Below are 19,772 nucleotides of genomic sequence, written 5' to 3'. Positions count from 1 at the left end.
GGTGATCGTGAGCTGTCTGGGAGATTGCCGCAGGTTTCGATGTTGCTCCTTGTATGGGAGCATCACATCAACCATCCCCCTCTTGAACTTGAGGTAACACTCCACTACTGGATCGGCGTCTAACAGCCTCTCGGTAATTTACCACATGTCCTACAGCATCTCACTCAGGAACTTGACCATGAGGATGGACCTTGCCACCTCCTCCTCCTCCTCATCACTGCCTGCATCCTCTTCCTCCTCCACCTCCTCCTAAGGTCAGGTCAGGTCAGGTATGGGAGCATGTGCCAGAACAGCACGTCGCTGCGTCCACTTTCCGCCGGTACTCCAGGGGCCTCCGTCTGGCCATCCCCCAGGCAGATGCCAGGTCCATCCCCATCTCCTTGAGATGATGGTCAACCTGTTGCAACCATGAGGCACGTGGTCGACCCACTGGCCTCCTCCACTCATGAGACTCCCTCGCTGAGAGAATCTGGTGAGCAGGATCAGAGTCAGGAAAACGAGCCACATGTCCATACAGCCGCAACTGACGCTCACGGACTATGCAGGTAACAAATCTCATCCGAGTCTCTCTCAGCATCCGCTCGTTGGACACAAAATCCGACCAGCGATAGCCAAGGATTCTCCGAAGAGACCTGGTACCAAAGGAATTAAGTCTCCGTCTCAGATCCTTGGTCAGAGTCCAAGTCTCGCACCCATAGAGCAAGACTGGAAGTACCAAGGACCTGAAGACTCGGACTTTCGTCCTCCCGCACAGGTACCGGCAGCCCCACACCCCATGATCCAGTGAATCCATGACTCCCCAGGCCCGACCCAGACGTCTATTGACCTCTGACTCGCAGCCAGCAGAGACATGAATATCACTGCCAAGGTAAGTGAATCTCTCCACGACCTCAACATCCTCACCACAAACAGACACAGACAGGACAGCAGCATCCAAGATGTCACTGAAAGCCTGGATCTTAGTTTTGACCCAAGAAACCCGTAATCCCAACGGCTCCGACTCCTCATTCAGCACCTCGAGGGCCCCCAAGAGGATGTCTAAAATCTCTGCAAAGATCACTGCATCATCTGCAAAGTCAAGGTCCGAGATCTTGACATTCCCAAATGACGCACTGCAACTTGATCTCTCCGACATCCTCCCTAGAATCCAGTCCATACAAGTGCTGAAAAGTGTGGGGGCAAGTACACATCCCTGACGAACTCCAGTAACAACTGGAAATAAGTCAGAGATGGTACCACCACACTTCACAGCACTCTCAGTACCAGAGTAGAGTTCAGACATCAGATCGATCAGTTTTGGTGGCACCCCACGAAGACCAAGAATCCTCCAGAGGACATCCCGATTCACTGAATCGAACGCTTTACAGAGATCAACATAGGCTGCAAGCAGCCCCTACCGAAACTCTCATCTGCGTTCAGTGAGGACATGAAGTGCAAGAATACGGTCAATCGTTGACCTCTTTGGTGTAAAGCCTGACTGCTCTGGACGCTGGTGCTCAAGCAGATGGTGGCGAACCCTATTGAGAATTATCCGAGCAAAGACCTTGCCCGGCACTGAGAGCAGCGTCACCCCTCGGTAGTTGTTGCAGTCTTGGCGATCACCCTTCCCTTTCCAGAGAGGGACAACAAGGCCCCTCTTCCAGTCAGTTGGGATGATGCCTGTGTTCCAGGCAGAGCACAAAACTGCATGCAATGACACGAGTGCAGCATTTCCACCAGCCTTGAGAAGTTCGGCATGGATGCCACAGATCCCTGGAGCTTTGCCCCGTTTCAACTGGTTCACCGCAGCCCGTGTTTCCACAAGCGAAGGTGGACCACAGTTGATTCGAGGGTCAGCAACAGGGATTGTAACACCCTTGACGTCCAACTCGACAGTTGGGGGATCAGCCTGGTACAACCGCTCAAAGTAACCGGCCCAGCGGGCCTTCACTTCAGACTCCTCTGTCAAGAGCCTACCACTCTCTGCTCGAACTGCAGTGCTCCAAGGGATGGGCTTGGATGAACGTAATGCGCGAATTCCCCTGTAAGCGGGACGAGAATCACCTGTCCACAGGTGATGCTCTACCCCCTCAGATTCCTCGCACATAGGCCTCCTTGTCCACCCTCAGTGCACGTACAGTTTTACGCCTCAGCTCCCTGAACAGCTCAGCTCTGCCATTCAGCCTGGCCCTGCGACTCTGGTCAATGGTATCCAGTGTCCCTTGAGAGACAAAATTCTTCTTTGCCCTGCGGTGAGCTCCAAGGCATCCACCGGCAACATCAAGGACGGTGGTCTTGAAGGCGCTCCACAACTCTTCAGGACCCCCCAAAGCACCCAGACCCCCCAAGTGTCCACTCAGCCTGTTCGCAAACTCCTCAGCTACTCTCTCATCCCTGAGCTTGGCAACATCCAGCCTCGGCTGGGATGGTACCATTCTCCAGGATTTAAGGTGCAGCTTTAGAGTTGCTACACCAAGCCTGTGGTCAGTATTGAGGAACTGAGCACTCCGGTAGACCCTGCAGTTCTGGATCATCGTCCAACGACCGTCAATGAGGACATGGTCAATCTCCTTTGCCACACTGCCAGCATTGGAATACCAAGTCCAGCGATGAGTTTGTGGGCGCTGAAACCATGAACCAGCCACCCTAAGTCCATGACTTCTTGCAAAGTCAAGGAACTTAGTGCTATTCTGGTTCATAGTTCCTGACCCATGGGGACAAACACACACCTCATAACCGTCCCTATCAGTTCCAGTCGATGCATTGAAATCCCCCAAGACTAGAAGTGTATCTCGTCTGGGGCACTGATCAACCACAGACTCGAGTGTGGCGTAGAATGCATCCTTCACGGTGAGATCACTCGCCTCAGTCGGAGCATAAACAGAGACCAGGGAAATGACACCTAAGGAGTGACGAATCCTTGATCTCATAATACGCTCGTTGACCGGTGTTACCTCAATTATCATTGGGGTCAGCTTATTGGACACAGCTACAGCAACTCCTTGGGTATGGTAACCATCAGAGCGACCAGACCAATAGTAGGTGTAACCACCCACCATTATCTCGCCGCAATCCGGTCTCCGAACCTCAGAGAGAGCTGCAATCCCGATGTCCAAACGCTTGAGCTCAGATGATAACAGAGACAGGTGATCATCCTCTCTTAGGGATAGGACATTCCAGGCACCCACCCGAAGGGACCGCCTCAGGTTAACCCAAGGAGACCGCCGTCTGGTGGACGACACCTCAGCACCACTCCGACACACTCTCCGGCAATCTGACCCAGGGATGTTACCCCGTGGTTTCCCTCCTATCAAAGATTGGGGGTCCCGAAGGCTTTGCCCCAATCCCGTCATCCGGTGAGCTGCCCTGCGAAGGGAAGCTGCACAGGAGGTACTCCCACGGAGTGGGTTATCAGATTTTTTTGCGTTTTTGCGTTTTGCGGAATGAAGGGTTTTACGGTGGCTGGAGTGCAAATCCTGCCACCAACCTCCTAATAAGAAGTAACCCAACTGCAGGAGGACGTCTGCAGACACAGTTGGGCACTAGATATGGATGGCCGTTGGCTCACAAGGAGCTCCTCCGCCCTCCTCCTAAGAAACCTTGGTAATTCCTCCTCCTCTTCAGAAACTTCTCCTCGGTGAGCTCTTTGGCATGTGAGGTGATAAGAGCATCCAACTCCTCAGGCTCCATGTCATCAAAGCCTTCCCCTCCCACTTGCCGTGCCAACTCAACAATGTCATGCCTCTCATCCATGTTGTCAGGAAAGCCTCTGAAGTTCTTCACTGCCTGTGGCCACAGGTCGTGCCAGCAAGCATTGATGGTGGAGTCTCTCACCTCATCCAGTGACTCTGATTGCGCCGATGCAGTGAGCTATGTTGAACTCCTTCAAAGACTGCCTCGACGGTGAGCACGAGGTGCGTATTTTCCAGTGAGCTCTGGGTCCATCGCATCCAAAATGCAGCGAAAGGAGCAGCGAATACAATACAGTATTTTCTGGTGTATAAACTGCACTTTTTTATTGGCAAAAAAGGTAAAAGTTGGGGGTGCGGTTAATACACGGGAAAAGAAAAAAATTGTTCTTAAAAACGATCAATGCTGAATTTAAATTATATTCCGAATGAACACTTATTTATTTATTTATTTTTAGGAGTTGGAACTGCTGTAAAGCTCAATTCTGACATTTAAATTTTGAAAATCGGTTCAGGTAAAGAGCTTGTACAGCGTTTTATTAACCGTGTGCGTAAACTAAATAAAATCACTTGGAAACATCCAGAAACATCAGGAGACGCCCGGAAACACCCGCAGTTTAGGTTTGTGGCATAGATAGAGCCTCGCAGCTCTGAGAATGCCACTAAACACATGCTGGCCTACACCGCAGACGGTGCCAAGCTACCCGCGTGTGTCGTGTTGAAGAGGAAGACAATGACCAAAGACAAGTTTCCAGCCGGCGTCATTGTTTGTGTGCAGCAGAAGGGGTGGATAAACAAGGGACTGGTCCAGGACTGGGTGAGCACGGTCTGGAGTAGTAGGCTGGATGGCGGACTCTCCCGACGACGGAGCATGCTAGTCCTGGCTGTGTTCAGTTGTCACAAGACTGACGACACCAAAGCGCTGCTCCGACCGACCAACACTGATCTCGTCATCATCCCAGGTGGGATGACATTGCTCCTGCAGCCCCTCGATGTGTCCATCAACAAGCCGTTCAAGGATGGGCTACGTCGCTGCTGGTCCAACTGTATAATGAGTGTGGAGAAGACCTACACCAAGAGCGGGAGGATGAGAAAGGTCAACCTTCTGATGATGCGCGGCTGGATCGTCAAGGTGTAGGAGGAGATACCGTCGGACATATCAAGCAAGCATTTCTGAAATGCTGCATCTCCAACAACGTGGACGGCACAGATGATGACATCATTTGGGAGGACGAGGCTGCAAATGACGGTGACAGCGATGTGGACTTGCTCTACCCTGATTCGGACAAGGAGTTACATGCCGTCTTTGAGGAGGAAAGCATCAACGAGGATTTCCTCGGGTTGAGCTGAAAAGTTTCACCAAACTAAAACGGCCCCTTTCAGGGCCACAAATCCACAAGAAATATGTATGATACCGGTATGAATCCCTTTTCTTCCTTTTTCTAGCCACCAAAAAAAATCCTCTTTAGAATATTAAAAAAAACTAAGAAAGAAAAATAAAAACTTCTTGGTATCCTCTCCTCTCTCTTCAATTTCTTGAAAATGAGAATAAGACTGTTAGTCAAAATTAAGCGGACAAGGGAGTAAGCATGTTGATACCTCCGTCACTTTGTTCCGTAAAAAGTTAATGTACAAACGTATTTAGATCCAGATCAGAAAATAAAATAATCAATATATTAATTTATTTTGAGGGTGAAAACCAGGGTTGCGGTTCATACACGGCCATGGTTTATACACCAGAAAATACAGTAGGTTTTGAAAGTCGAGATTACCCCCTTGGTCGAACGGCTGGCTGGATTGGTGGTGTTGGGTGGCAGGAAGATCACCTCAATATTCGAGTGAGACACACCTTCAGGTCCCCAGGGTGGTCAGGAACGTTGTCGACGAGCAGAACCTCGAACTCAAGGTCCCCCCCTCCTCCACCAGGTACCTCTCCACCTGAGGGACGAAACTGTTTTGGAACCAGTCCATGAAAATTGCTGCCATCACCCACGCCTTCCTGTTGGCCCACAAAAACACAGGCAGCGTGTGCTTGTTCTTGTCTTTGAGAGTATGCGGGTTCAAGGGACGGTACAGCATCATGGGTTTCGTCATACAGTTGTCTTTTGCGTTTGTGCAGAGGAGAAGAGATACCCAGTCCTTCGCAGCCTTGAATCCTGATGGTGACCCACGCACTTTGAGATTAAAGTTCGCATTGGCATCTTTTTACAAAACAGGCCGGTCTCGTCAGCATTGAACACCTGCTCTGGCAGATACCCCTTCTCCTCAATGAGCTGTGCGAGTTGAGCAGGGAATGTTTTGGTTTCCTCCTGGCCCGCGGAGGCACACTTGCCTGTCAGTTTGACGTTGTGGAGACCGTAGCACTTCTTGAAGCAGTCAAACAACCCCGTGATTGCTTGGAATGGACTGGGGCCACTCGTATCGGTCATACCTGCCTCACTCATGCTTGCGCTACACACACCAGCTAGAGGCACGTACATATGCATCGCCTTTGCACGAATGAGAGATCCATTTAAAGAGAGCTTCTTCTGTGCGTTGTCCTCAATCCATACATTGAGAGCCTTCTCCGTCCTTTCTATGTGGACATTCCGGACATAGGTGATCACGTTGTTGCTCGGTGCAGCACTTGCCGCAACACTTTCTCAGATCGCCTTCTCATTCTTCCATATGTAACAAACAGTGGATTCATTTACAGTCTGCCCACAGAGCACACACTTTGTCCACTTGACAGCCGGTCCAGCAGTTCCACATTGTCGCTCAGGCTCATCACTTTCTTCTGCCTCTTGGCAGTCAACCCAACTCCGACACGAGCCTTGCGCTTGGGAGCCATGTTTGATCAATGAGTGGAATGAGTGGAGCAAGAGGCAAAACACCAGTCACGGCAGCAGGACGAGAAGAGTGATTGAGACCCAGGAGACGCTGCATATAAGCAGTCATTGTGGGTTGCTGCGAGAGGGGTGAGTCATCAGCCCATTGTTTGTGGGGGATGTTGGTGGATGCTAACGTTTTACGCAGCATCTGGTAGATACGGTGGAGCATCTTTATAGTGTGAATGATGGGACATGCCGCGCAGCTCACGTTATACATAGCATGGCTGGTGGAAGATATGTTTAAAAACTGTTATGCACGCGGCCCATTGAAGATATGTTTTTTGTGCCTGCGAAAAACCGTGAAAGCGCGAAGCACATGGCCGTGAATGTAGAATGCGGTCATATAAGCGGCTTGTGGAGGATATGCTTTTGCATACGTATAGCTGCTCTATGCATGGCTGGTGGAAGATACATTTTAGAACTGTTATGTGCGTGGTTCGTGGAAGTGTTAATTTTTTTCCTTTTCGCCCATGAAAAACCGCGAATACGTGAAGCACAGGGTAGTGAATGTCAAAGCACGTCGCATTGTATAAACCGTAAATAGCGATCATCTGTGAGCAGCGGGGTCCAACAGTACACATTAGAGCTGTACCTTTTTGAGGACAGAATTAAAACTTGCTAAAGTTGGTAGGTATCATTTTGACCCTATCAATGTCATCAGCCAATTGTGAGAGGTGGGTTTTCTTCTGTTATGTGTATCAAGTCTGAATGGACATCATCTCTGACAACTGACAGGATGAATCACTTGTTGCATATATCCATGAATAGTTGTAGTCTGGAATTATACAATGCAAAACGAACTAGGAACCTTTGGTGGACAAGGAAGTCGAGATCACATGGTCAGTGATCACACCTGTTGGTGATCCAGTTGATGCAAATGGTTACTAGGATGAAGACGAGTTCTTCAAATTTTTGTCAAATGTGGACATTATTTGACCAGGACTTGATGACTCTTCAGTAGTGAGATTTACCTCTGGATGGGGGGGGAGGGAAGGGGGGGAGGAGGCAAGAAGCTTGAAGACTGTACTTCCAGAAGTGTGATAAAAGAAGATGAAAGGATTCACAAGACAAACTTTTCAGAGTTAACAAAGTAAAACTCACCTTTTTCACACCAAATATGTACTCACATGAGATGTTTCAATGCACTGAATGTAACACGAACGTCCTTTGATGTGAATTGCTGAATTTCAACATGCAAGCTTGGCAAAGGTTGCTTCGGCAACACCATCATCATCATCTGGCGAGACAGCATATTTCAGGAGAGAAATGTCCCAACCTTACATGGCAGAGGAGTCCACAGCGGAGACAGATCCACTTGGCGCTTTCTGTAGTTATGAGAGGTGGTAAGTGACAGCGTCTTCTGTATTCAGTGTTTACTTCACGTATGACATTTCCCATGTAAAGAAGACGAGAGTGGCATACTGCTCTTCAAATGACTTGACCAAGCACGCTTTCTCTCGAGGTTCAAGTGGGAATCGAACAGCTCTGAAGTATGGAGTTTACAATGTGCTTCCATCTGAGCCAATCTGCATCAACTTTAAGCTAACTGCCAAAAGAGAAGCTTGCTGGAAAAACAGGAGTTGTTCATTCTGGTAATGTGTCCTCAATTTAGGTCGTTTTGATGTCATACATGTTTCCCTGATTGAGCATTTCATTGTTGGTGGTGTTAACGATATAACTGATCCAGAGGTTGGAAGACCAGTGATGCAAATACTGTTCACCAATGGTAGTGATATGCCTCCTGTGTAGGTACCAGGATTCCGAGGCCATATAGCAAGGCTATCATCATAACATACTTCTACAAGGAGCAATGCAACAGTACTTCCACAATAATTTCAAAAGGTGATGAAAAACACCAGATGTTGTCTCAAGTTAATGTTCCAGCTCAACATCAGTGGAGTAGTCGATCAGTTTGTCTGTAGTTGTCAAATGATTACCATTGCTCAATAAGCAAGATCACCATTGGATTACTGCCAACTTTCAGCAGAGTTTCTGTCTTCAAGGTATAAATGTGTAGGCTGAATTGCCAGCTGGGAGACTGGCAAAAGTCAGCTGAGAAACTTCTGAGGGTCTGCAGATGAATTGGTGATGATAACAAAACAATTCGCTCATTGGAATTCTCTTAGTGGGGCTGCACATAATTTAACCTTGGATCCAAATCAAATAATGTTTAAGGGATCATTGGTTTTTGCATGCAGATGTGAAGCCCTTCAGTTAAAAAAAAATAATTCATAATAATCATAATAATAAACAAGAGCTCAAGTAAGCACAATATATGCCCGAACAAGAAGGTATATACAGAATTATGCCACGACATGGAAAACAGCATCCTGGTTGCCATGGCAACCACTTTAGATGATGAATGTATGTCGCGACATACCGTCTCCACAGTCTGTACCTATGTACCAAATGTGAAACGTGAAAGTTGAAAACTTTGGGAGTTACAGTGCGGACAGGAACGGCCGGACGGACAGACAGACAGACAGACAGACAGACAGACAGACAGACAGACAGACGGACAACCGATATCACATAATACGCCCCGATATATATATATATATATATATATATATATATATATATATATATATATATATATATATATATATATATATATATATATATATCGGGCGTATAAAAAGATTGAGGCTTATGGAAGAATGACATTACAGAGGAAAAAGGCAACAAACTGACGGTTGCATCTTAACTGACAATTCAAACTCTGGCGTACAGAGAAACCAAATTCAGGTGCATGAACGCCATGCACACCTATAATCCTCATGAAAATTGGCATGTCCAATCATCTCTGAGATTGCATACACCTTCTTGAAGTCTCTACAGACCCAGAGTGAAGGCAGCTGCACTCCAATGAATCAATGTTACGTGCAACGGTGTTGCCAGAATTGCGGCCGTACAGTCAATTTGCAGTACCTGCTATTTACAGGTGAGAGCTTTTAACGTTTTAGTGTTGGTGTGATAGCGTAAAGAATAGTGTAATGAAACTAATGAAACATGCAGTTAAACCGAATCGTTTCAACAAACCCAGTGAACCTAGGCCAAATGAATAAGATTTTTCATTGGCTAATGTCTGCACTCTCCTTATCCGTGACAGTTTACCCTTGCTGTGGCCAGGAACGGAGACCCACGTGATTGCGGAAGGAAGTGCTGCGGATGGGGTCCTCGGCAGCCAGAGAGGCGCTGCTCAGCAAGATCATGATGAGTATGAGGTTCGTGAAGAGATGGTGGTGGATGAGCTTGTGGCAAAAGACCCTGAACCTACAGAGTTGCAAGAGTGTAAACAATAGTACAAGCAGATATGTATTAGAGAAAGCGTGCGCACACACACACACACACACACACACACACACACACACACACACACACACACACACACACACACACACACACACACACACACACACACACACACACACACACACACACACGCGTCTCAGCTCCAGTTTCATTTAAAATAAATAACCACAATGTTCCCATTCATTGCCAGCTCCATTTCAACCCCAATTAAAAATAAAAACTTCTTAAAACTAAGAAGATTAGGACATCAAACTGACCAAAAATATCACTGAAGCTTGTACGATGGGAAAATGTTAACGCAGGAGGAAATCGTGAACAATTATGCCACAAACGGCAGATCAAAGCATTTCATTTGTGTGATGTTTAAAAGGTACCGGCGACAAAAGCATCCCTAGACAAACGGGACGTCAACAGCGGGCGATCTGGAAAGGATCCCACCGGCTCTTGCCGACTAGCGTGTGGAGAGCCGGCAGTCAGTGTCTTTGCTCCGATTTAGCTTCAGTGAGATTGCCAGGATGCTGCCCTTAATGCCCATTTGGAGTTTCTTTATCAGCAAAATACCAAGAACATCATTTCCCAGAACACCAGCTTCCACTGTGATCCAGACACACCGTTTAATTCACCTCGTTTCATCAGTCCCGGGTGAAATTAACCGGTTCTTTAATGCTAAAGGAACGAGATTCTTTTCAACATTCTTTCTGTATTTTTGTTTCCAAAGTTTAGTTCCAATGTACTAGATTCTATTAATTTTAAATATCTCAGAGTTTGAAAAACAAGAGCTATAGAAGAGTCAGGGTGCTGTGCACTCTAATTGTGCAAAGCCACATGGCAAAGAAAGAGTACGTCTTACAACTAAAACAAGGAGTTCCAAATGTAGTCTAGGTGTAGGATTTTGGTAAATGTGTCTGAGTGTCACCTGTTACTGCTGCTGAAGATGAAGAAAGCACTTCCCTCAGGTATGGGAACGGCTTTCTTAATGAGCTGTGGTTCTGAGATCTGAAGCGCTGGTCCACTTTCCTCGGCCTCTTCATTCTCTTTGTCCTCATCACGCTCATTTTCCCAGAACTCTTTATCTTGAATGAGAACAGCAGTAAAAGAAAAAAAGAAAAGCAACGAATTTTTATTCTCCAAAAATGTCACCCCATCCCCGGTCAATAGCTTATCATGAGGCATCTCGTGATAATAATGAGTCGTGTTGTTGTGGAATTGTGTTTGAAAAACCATGGAAATGGCTTAAAACCCGCACAACCACCTCCTGCTCCAAGCCCCAACGAAAAAATATATTGTTGCCTTGACCTTCCCAGGTCCAAGACACTTCCATGGAGGTACACATATGTACACACACACACACACACACACACACACACACACACACACACACACACACACACACACACACACACACACACACACACACACACACACACACACACACCTCCTTGATAAGGAATAGAGATATAGTCATGTGGGATCAAGGAGTAATATCTGTTGATTACAAAAGGAGATCTTTGAACCAGTTAAGTGAAGTCTTCAACAGTTCCGATGAGATAGCAGATGGGTTGGTGGCATGTGGTTCGTTTTTCGATTGGATGGTAAATCTATTTTAATACAAATGTTGATGTCACAACAAAGCCATGTTGGTTTATGCAAACGAGGCATCCTGATTCACTTCCCTTCCTGGTAGCCGATATTTTGTTGAAGGTCAAACAGTAACCAGCTTGCCCTGCAAACTCAGGATTTTAAGCTAATTTTGTCTTGCTGGTGATACCTGAAGCATTCTTGTAAGACCGTGGATTATAGCATGATGGGCCAAGGTGCATGTGTTTTGATTTGCCACGCTCTGTCTGATTATGTACTTGGTCTTTGAGCTAGGGTAGACGTTCTTCCTTTTGACCCAATATTTAGATTTTAATTAAAAAAAAACAAAAAAGTTTATATTTTAAGAAGCAGTTCTCACCAAATTTGAGAGTTGGATTTTAAGGACAAGCCTTGGACACTTTCAAGGCTGACGCTTAATATGCTGAATGTGTACTCTTTCCACGAGAGATTGTGTGCAGAAGGAAAAAAAACTTTGAAATGCCGAGTTTTGGGTTGAGATGTCAGTGAAGTCCAATATAATGAAAGCTGACGTTTTGATAGCATCAGCGAGTTGTGCTGCCTCCGTGGATCGTGCCATTCCTCCGAGGGGATGTGACTGTGTTCACAGGAAAGATCGTGCAGCATCTTTTACACTTTACACGAGTTAACATTTGGCTTCACATTCAGAAAATGTCTTTTAACCTTATGGAATACAATTCAAGTTTCTGGGCAATATACTGTATACAAACACACACACACACACACACACACACACACACACACACACACACACACACACACACACACACACACACACACACACACACACACACACACACACACACACACACACACACACACACACACACACACGTTAGTGATGCACCCGTAACTGTGATTGGTGAAGACGCCAAATTGTTATGGTTATGATTGGTGGGCAAATGGCACTTGTTGGTTCCTGCTGGTTATGATTGGTGGGGCGGAAGATAATTTGTCCATGTGGCATATGGCACTTGTTTGTCCCAGATCATGCAGCAATAGTTGTAATGGGACTCGATCTGGTGTCCTCACCAATAACAATTATGGGTGCATCATTAACCAGTTTAAGCTTGGTGTTGGCTTCACAGTTCGGGTGGCTCACTTGGGATCTTAGGGTCCTGAGTTTGAGCTCCTGTTGTTCTGTTGAAATAACACCAGGTTGGTTGACTCAGCCTGTCATCTTTCTGAGGTTCGCAAAATGAGTACCAGTGTACTGGTAATAGTGGCATTGCATTGGAGGCACAGCCGTGCCCTCAGCCAACCTGCAGCTTTGTGCTGCATATAAAGGAGGAGGAGTGATGAGTTTCCCTGATGAGCCCCAAAAAAGGTGAAACTAGTCAGTAGCTTTGCTTTACTTCTGCTTGTTGACAGCATTTGATCTGGGCATCTTTGCACTGCAAGAGGCCCTTCTGGGGCTGCAGTCATGATGGCATCATCATGGTGTTTGTCCAGAATGGAGAACTTAATCAATAAATATATAGTATATATTTTATTTACTTACATATATGCCTTGTGGTATCTTTTCGGTGTGGAACTCGTTTTCAGAACAATTTAAACACTCAACCTACCTCTGCTCAGAAATCACATTTCTGTTTATTGATAAAGATTGTGATAAACAAGTCTGCCTGATTCATGAGCTTAAAGTTTTGTAGTAGACAGCAGAAACAGGCCGAAAAAGGATTCAAGATATCAGGCGTAGATCGTTCAGATGGATGTATTACTGTACCTTCATTCTGAGAGATTGGAGCCTTAGGGTCTCCCGCACCATCCATTATAGGAACCTGAAAAGGATTAGGTAAATAAAGTTGATGGGTTAACCATTACAAAAATATATCATGAGATCTGATGACCTGCTGTCTGATCGAGTGGGAAATCATACGAGCTGTTTGTAAATGAAATTATGTGAACAGGTGAGTGAAGGGAACTGAAATAATGGAAATGTGTTCGAGAGACAATTTGATAATACAGAGGTATCCACAAGGCAGTGCCAAGAACCAAAGCATAAATGGGGCAGTGTGCAATGGGAAAATGGAAACTGCCATCCTGGTGCTTCGCAGGTAAGGCTTTGCATGAATGAATCTAAGGGGACATTAATCTGTCTGTCTCAGCTGCTATCATTTGCTTGTGGATGTTGAAGATTCCATGGTACACCCTTCACAAAGAGTAGGCGAGCGTGTACCGGTACCTTGGACAAAATTCCACATTCCTGCCTTAATCTGTGGGACGTGAAGGTGGAGGACAGTGTATCATTCCCAGAAGAGATGCAAACCAGCAGGCAGGTGCTGTCTGCAAATCAATTTACATGAACTTACAGTTAATTACTTCAATACCAGCCTGGGCTCGGATGTTAATTTTCAAGTTTAGGTGGGAGAGGGTAAAAGTGGTGCAGGGGAGATTTTTTGAAAGTTTTGCATATAACGTACGTTTATACAGAAGGAAACAAAATTGTGGTTGTTGTTTGTTTGAAGATGAAAAGTGAGCATATTGGGATATCTCTATCTATCTCTCTCTCTCTCTCTCTCTCTCTCTCTCTCTCTCTCTCTCTCTCTCTCTCTCTCTCTCTCTCTCTCTCTCTCTCTCTCTCTCTCTCTCTCTCTCTCTCTCTCTCTCTCTCTCTCTCTCTCTCTCTCTCTCTCTCTCTCTCTCTCTCTCTCTCTCTCAAAGTGAGCATATTGTTATGGCTGTGGAAATTCGCATCACAACATAAAGGGCCCTCAGGTGAGATATCTCCATACGTACATGTGTAGTTAGCCCAAACCCGTTGTATAGAGGGAATTTATGTGATCCATCCGGGCTGCGACGCTTTGAGTTAGTCGTTTTCCTTTCTCTATCTTTTATTTCAAACAAACAGCATCTCAACAACCACGCCATCCCCACCACAGTGCCAACCACACAATGACACCACACCACCAGCTTCACCTTTACCTTCACAACCTCATCCCACATCATCGCTTCTACAGCCATTCCCGCACCACCTGTGAACACTGAACGTCGGGCTGTCTCGGGCCCGTTCGGCGATTGGTGCCGAACGCACCAAGCCGCGAGCTGAATGGCAGCCTTTCCGAGGGGAAAATTCGGATCAGGAATGCTTCACGCCTACTTCTCCTCCGTCCAATGGGCAAGCGCGAGGCGGCTTGGCCCCACCTCCAGGCGCGTGGAGGTGAATTCCGTCGAGGTCCGTTTATGCAAATTTTAGGATCAGGGGAGGTTCACGCCCATTTTTGCCCAACCAATGGCTGACCGGGGGGGGGGGGTGTGGGCCCGCCTCCAATCGCGTCCTGATCCAGGAATTTGCATATCGGCGCCTCCTGAGCGCTATAAAGGTGCGAGCGGAAGGCGACTCGCGAGCTGGAGTTGAGCTGGAGTTGAGCGAGGAGGAGAGTGTGTCATCGAGGAGTTGCTTTTGGAGACAAGGAGCGTCGCATTGGTGGAGTTGAGTCGAGTGCGCGCGGTGGAGCTGCAGGCGGCTGGTCGGGGCAAGGAAGCTCGGGTCAGAGGCAGGAGGACGGCAGTCGGCGACGAGGCTGCGGTGTGGGGGATCGCTCATCTCGTCGCGGGACCCAAGCCAGCCACTCCCCTCCCCCAGGGCATCAACAATTTCCCTTCCCCCCCCCTCCGCGCTGAGATAGTGCAAAAGGGGGCCCCGTTCCTCCCCCACCCCAAACGTGGTGCCAACAAGCACGCCAGGGGCCCGGAGTTGGGGCACAGCGGCGCGGACACTTTGCGGCTTGCCCGCCAATGCGTCACGAGGATGCGGGTAAGACCTCCCCGGTCTCACGGACCTGGCCGCTCCTCCAGGCCCCACGCACATTTGGCCTTCGGGCCTGTCTGCCTCCTTGTCTGTGAGGGTGGCTTTTCTTTTGCTTTTGTGTAAATGTGTGTTGGCGCCGTCTGTGCAGTAAAACTGTGTAAGTGTTGCCGTGTGTACGCATTAGTCGGTTGTATTACATTTGCTTTTTGTGTGTGGCTGTATATACGTGCTTTCCGTGTGTCACGTAATAAAGTGCTTGCATGTTGAACTGTGCCCGTTTCGCTTCGTCTCCTTCCTTTTAATTGACTCTCCATCCTGCTTCACGTAAGGGGTTCGTAGTGGGTGCAACATCCCGGTAATTAATCGGAACCGTCGAGGTCGACGATAACACCGCTCGGTTATCCTGATAGTACGGAACGGGCCGCCCAAGTGGCTCGTATCCAGAGTCGACCTGTGGCGAGGTACGATCGCCCGGTTTACCATCCGCGTGGGTACTTAGGTAGGTCGAGTTTGGCGAACAACCCTATCCTACGCGGGTGGCCGATTGGCACGGTTGTGGTGAGGTCGAAAGGCCCACCCGTGACTAGCTCCCGGCGTTGGTCCGAGAGGGTCACAACAGAATTGTCCGTCCGGTGGGCGATGTGCCGCGATTCGAGTTACATGGCCATTCGCACGCCGGCGGGCGCGAATTCGCAACAATATATATCCACAGAACACCACCTCAATGCCAGCCGTGCATATTACTTTATTGCTGTGTTCAGACCAACTGAGAAAGGTGAGGAGACACAAACCAGAACATTCACATGGAGGCTGAACCCCTGCCTGCCACTGTCGAACACAGAGAAGGGCAGACCCTGGTGTTGGGAGACAGGACCTGGAGTCTGTGGATATGTCTAATGTAAGAAAGCTCATACCTCATTTTCATCGATGCCACATGGCCTCATAATGAGGACACAGGACACAGGACACTGTACACTGTACACTATACACGTGTTACATGCCAAGTTACATAAGGAGGAAACAATACAACAATCTATGTGTGTTGGCTTTCCATACACTGAGATTATAAATGAACCATCAGAACTCCTCACTAATATCTGTTTTGGAAAGCCAAGGAACCAGACCATCTCATCAACCCCCACTTATGTCTCAAGATAGGCTTATTGATGTGAAGACAAAGAAAAACGAATATTTACCTTTACATTCTCAGATGCACTTTCTGCCATCTTTTCCTTCTCATTTGTTATTGATGCACCACACGTCTGTTTCTTCAGGACTCTGCACAAACACCATGGATAAGCTTCGCCAAACATATCTATCTACATATATCTATATCTATATACATCTATACATATATCTATATCTATATACATCTATACAAATATATATAAATATATATATATATATATATATATATATATATATATATATATATATATATATATATATATATATATATATATATATATATATATATATAGTGGGGAGAACAAGTATTTGATACACTGCCGATTTTGCAGCTTTTCCCACTTACAAAGCACGTCGAGGTCTGTAATTTTTATCATAGGTACACTTCAACTGTGAAAGACGGAATCTAAAACAAAAATCCTGAAAATCACATTGTATGATTTTTAAACAATTAATTTGGATTTTATTGCATGAAATAAGTATTTGATCACCTACCAACCAGTAAGAATTCCGGCTCTCACAGACCTGTTAGTTTTGTCTTTAAGAAGCCCTCCCATTCTCCACTCATTACCTGTATTAACTGCACCTGTTTGAACTCGTTATCTGCATAAAAGACAGCTGTCCACACTCAATCAATCAGACTCCAACCTCTCCACAATGGGCAAGACCAGAGAGCTGTCTAAGGACATCAGGGACAAAATTGTAGACTTGCACAAGGCTGGGATGGGCTACAGGACAATAGGCAAGCAGCTCGGTGAGAAGGCAACAACTGTTGGCGCAATTATTAGAAAATGGAAGAAGTTTAAGATAACAGTCAATCTCCCTTGGTCTGGGGCTCCATGCAAGATCTCACCTCGTGGAGCCTCAATGATCATGAGAAAGGTGAGGGATCAGCCCAGAACTACACGGCAGGACCTGGTCAATGACCTGAAGAGAGTAGGGACCACAGTATCAAAGAAAACCATAAGTAACACACTACGCCGTCATGGATTAAAATCCTGCAGCGCACGCAAGGTCCCTCTGCTCAAGCCAGCGCATGTCCAGGCCCGTCTGAAATTTGCCAATGACCATCTGGATGATCCAGAGGAGGAATGGGAGAAGGTCATGTGGTCTGATGAGACCAAAATAGAGCTTTTTGGTTTAAACTCCACTCGCCATGTTTGGAGGAAGAAGAAGGATGAGTACAACCCCAAGAACACCATCCCAACCGTGAAGCATGGAGGTGGAAACATCATTCTTTGGGGATGCTTTTCTGCAAAGGGGACAGGTCGACTGCACCGTATTGAGGGGAGGATGAATGGGGCCATGTTTCGCGAGATATTGGCCAACAACCTCCTTCACTCAACAAGAGCATTGAAGATAGGGCGTGGCTGGGTCTTCCAGCATGACAACGACCCAAAACACACAGCCAGGGAAACTAAGGAGTGGCTCCGTAAGAAGCATCTCAAGGTCCTGGAGTGGCCAAGCCAGTCTCCAGTCCTGAACCCAATAGAAAATCTTTGGAGGGAGCTGAAGGTCTGTGTTGCCCAGCGACAGCCCCGAAACCTGAAGGATCTGGAGAAGATCTGTATGGAGGAGTGGGCCAAAATCCCTGCTGCAGTCTGTGCAAACCTGGTTAAGAACTACAGGAAACGTGTGATCTCTGTAATTGCAAACAAAGGTTTCTGTACCAAATATTAAGTTCTGTTTTTCTGATGTATCAAATACTTGTTCTCTCCACTGTATATATATATATATATATATATATATATATATATATATATATATATATATATATATATATATATATATATATATATATATATATATATATAATCTCTCTCCATCTCTCTCTCTCTATATATATATATATATATATATATATATATATATATATATATATATATATATATATATATATATATATATATATATATATATATATGTCTCTCTCTCTCTCTCACACACACACACACACACACACAGACTTATAATGTCCCACACAATTACATTGCATGCCAAACCCAATATAAAGAAACACAATAAAACTCAAGAGGCTGCAGGAAAAAGACATTTTCCCAACTAACCAGGGCTGGCAAGATGGCCTAATGGTAGGCACACTCACCTCCGAGCCGTCTAGTCTGGGTATAAAAATCTCGTCCCAGCTATAAACTGTCATCCTGGTGTTTCAAAGGCAGGGCGAGGCATCAGTGGATGCACCATCGCTCGGATGGACGTAAAACTTGGTGTCCTGTCTGCCAATATTGGTTGGTGGATGTTAAATATCCCACAGTGTTCTTTGTGAAGAGGAGGTGAGCTATCGCTGGCATCCTACCCAAGTTCCAAATTCCTGACCTAACCTCGAGGGGGTGTTTCATCAGCAGCATAGCCATTGCTCAGCAAATGATGCTACTTGCAGCCATATTATGCTGCATATGAAAGAAGAATAAGAATAAGAATAAGAAGAAGAAGAAGAAGAAGAAGAAGAAGAAGAAGAAGAAGAAGAAGAAGAAGAATAAGAAGAAGAAGAAGAAGAAGAAGAAGCAGCAGCAGCAGACATCTAACCCTGTGCACATCTCACCTTCTTGTGCTCAGGAATTACAATATTGATTAATGAAAAGGTATACAAGTGTATTCGTTATATTATTTAAAAGGACGACATGAAACAATCAAGGGGTATTCTACATATTAGGTACTCTGGTTGAAGGAGGAGGGAAGTTGGGGGAGGAGGATATGAAAGATATGGAGGAGAGAGGAGAGTAAATTGACAGGAAGTGGAGAATGCCTATAAATAGGAAGGAAAAAGGAAGTGTTGGAGGAGGGGGGCAATTCTGCAAAGTATACGTGTGTGTGTGTGTGTGTGTGTGTGTGTGTGTGTGTGTGTGTGTGTGTGTGTGTGTGTGTGTGTGTGTGTGTGTGTGTGTGTGTGTGTGTGTGTGTGTGTGTGTGTGTGTGTGTGTGTGTGTGTGTGTGTGTGTGTGTGTGTGTGTCTCCCCCATAACTTTCAAAACTATGAAACCTCATGGGATGAAAACGTTGCATGCATACTAAGAGAACTCAAAGGAAGTGCATGAATGAAAACTGGGTGTTTGGGTGAAATAAAACACCCCTTTTGAAGATAATTAACGGCGTTATTTAATTTTATCCTTCATCAGGCGCATTCTCGGCCACCTTGCTGGCTGGCATCTTAAGGTGCATCCTGCGTACCTCACTCGGGTCTTAATTCGCCATTTTGTTCAACCTGCTCAACAATGCCTAGACTTGGAAGAGGCCACAATGGTTTCTCAACAATAAAATGCTCATTACCTTCGCATTCTGCGAAAGGTTATGTTTTGGTCGCTGTGTATTTATTTATTTGTGAATATGTGTGTTTGTTTGTTATTC

The 19,772-nt window shown here is 46.2% G+C and overlaps 1 protein-coding gene across 2 annotated transcripts in view; it reads right to left on the bottom strand.

The window, feature by feature from the left end:
- LOC147013837 (voltage-dependent L-type calcium channel subunit alpha-1D-like) overlaps positions 1-19,772 on the bottom strand; it is a 283,507-nt gene that overhangs the window by 86,724 nt on the left and 177,011 nt on the right. For both annotated transcript variants that reach the window (XM_085851103.1, XM_085851104.1), the window contains exons 16-19: positions 16,418-16,499; positions 13,197-13,251; positions 10,770-10,926; positions 9,685-9,814 (exon numbers count right to left, since the gene is read on the bottom strand). In XM_085851103.1, the coding sequence (XP_085707229.1) occupies positions 9,685-9,814; positions 10,770-10,926; positions 13,197-13,251; positions 16,418-16,499 (424 nt within the window). The remainder of the gene's footprint in view (positions 1-9,684; positions 9,815-10,769; positions 10,927-13,196; positions 13,252-16,417; positions 16,500-19,772) is intronic.

The sequence above is a fragment of the Eptatretus burgeri genome, chromosome 13, assembly GCF_056783735.1.
Source record: "Eptatretus burgeri isolate ZD-2024b chromosome 13, Ebu_testis_v1, whole genome shotgun sequence".
Classification (NCBI taxonomy): domain Eukaryota; kingdom Metazoa; phylum Chordata; class Myxini; order Myxiniformes; family Myxinidae; genus Eptatretus; species Eptatretus burgeri.
The sequence above is the reverse complement of the archived record's forward strand: the minus strand, read 5'-3'. Positions and strand labels throughout refer to the sequence as shown.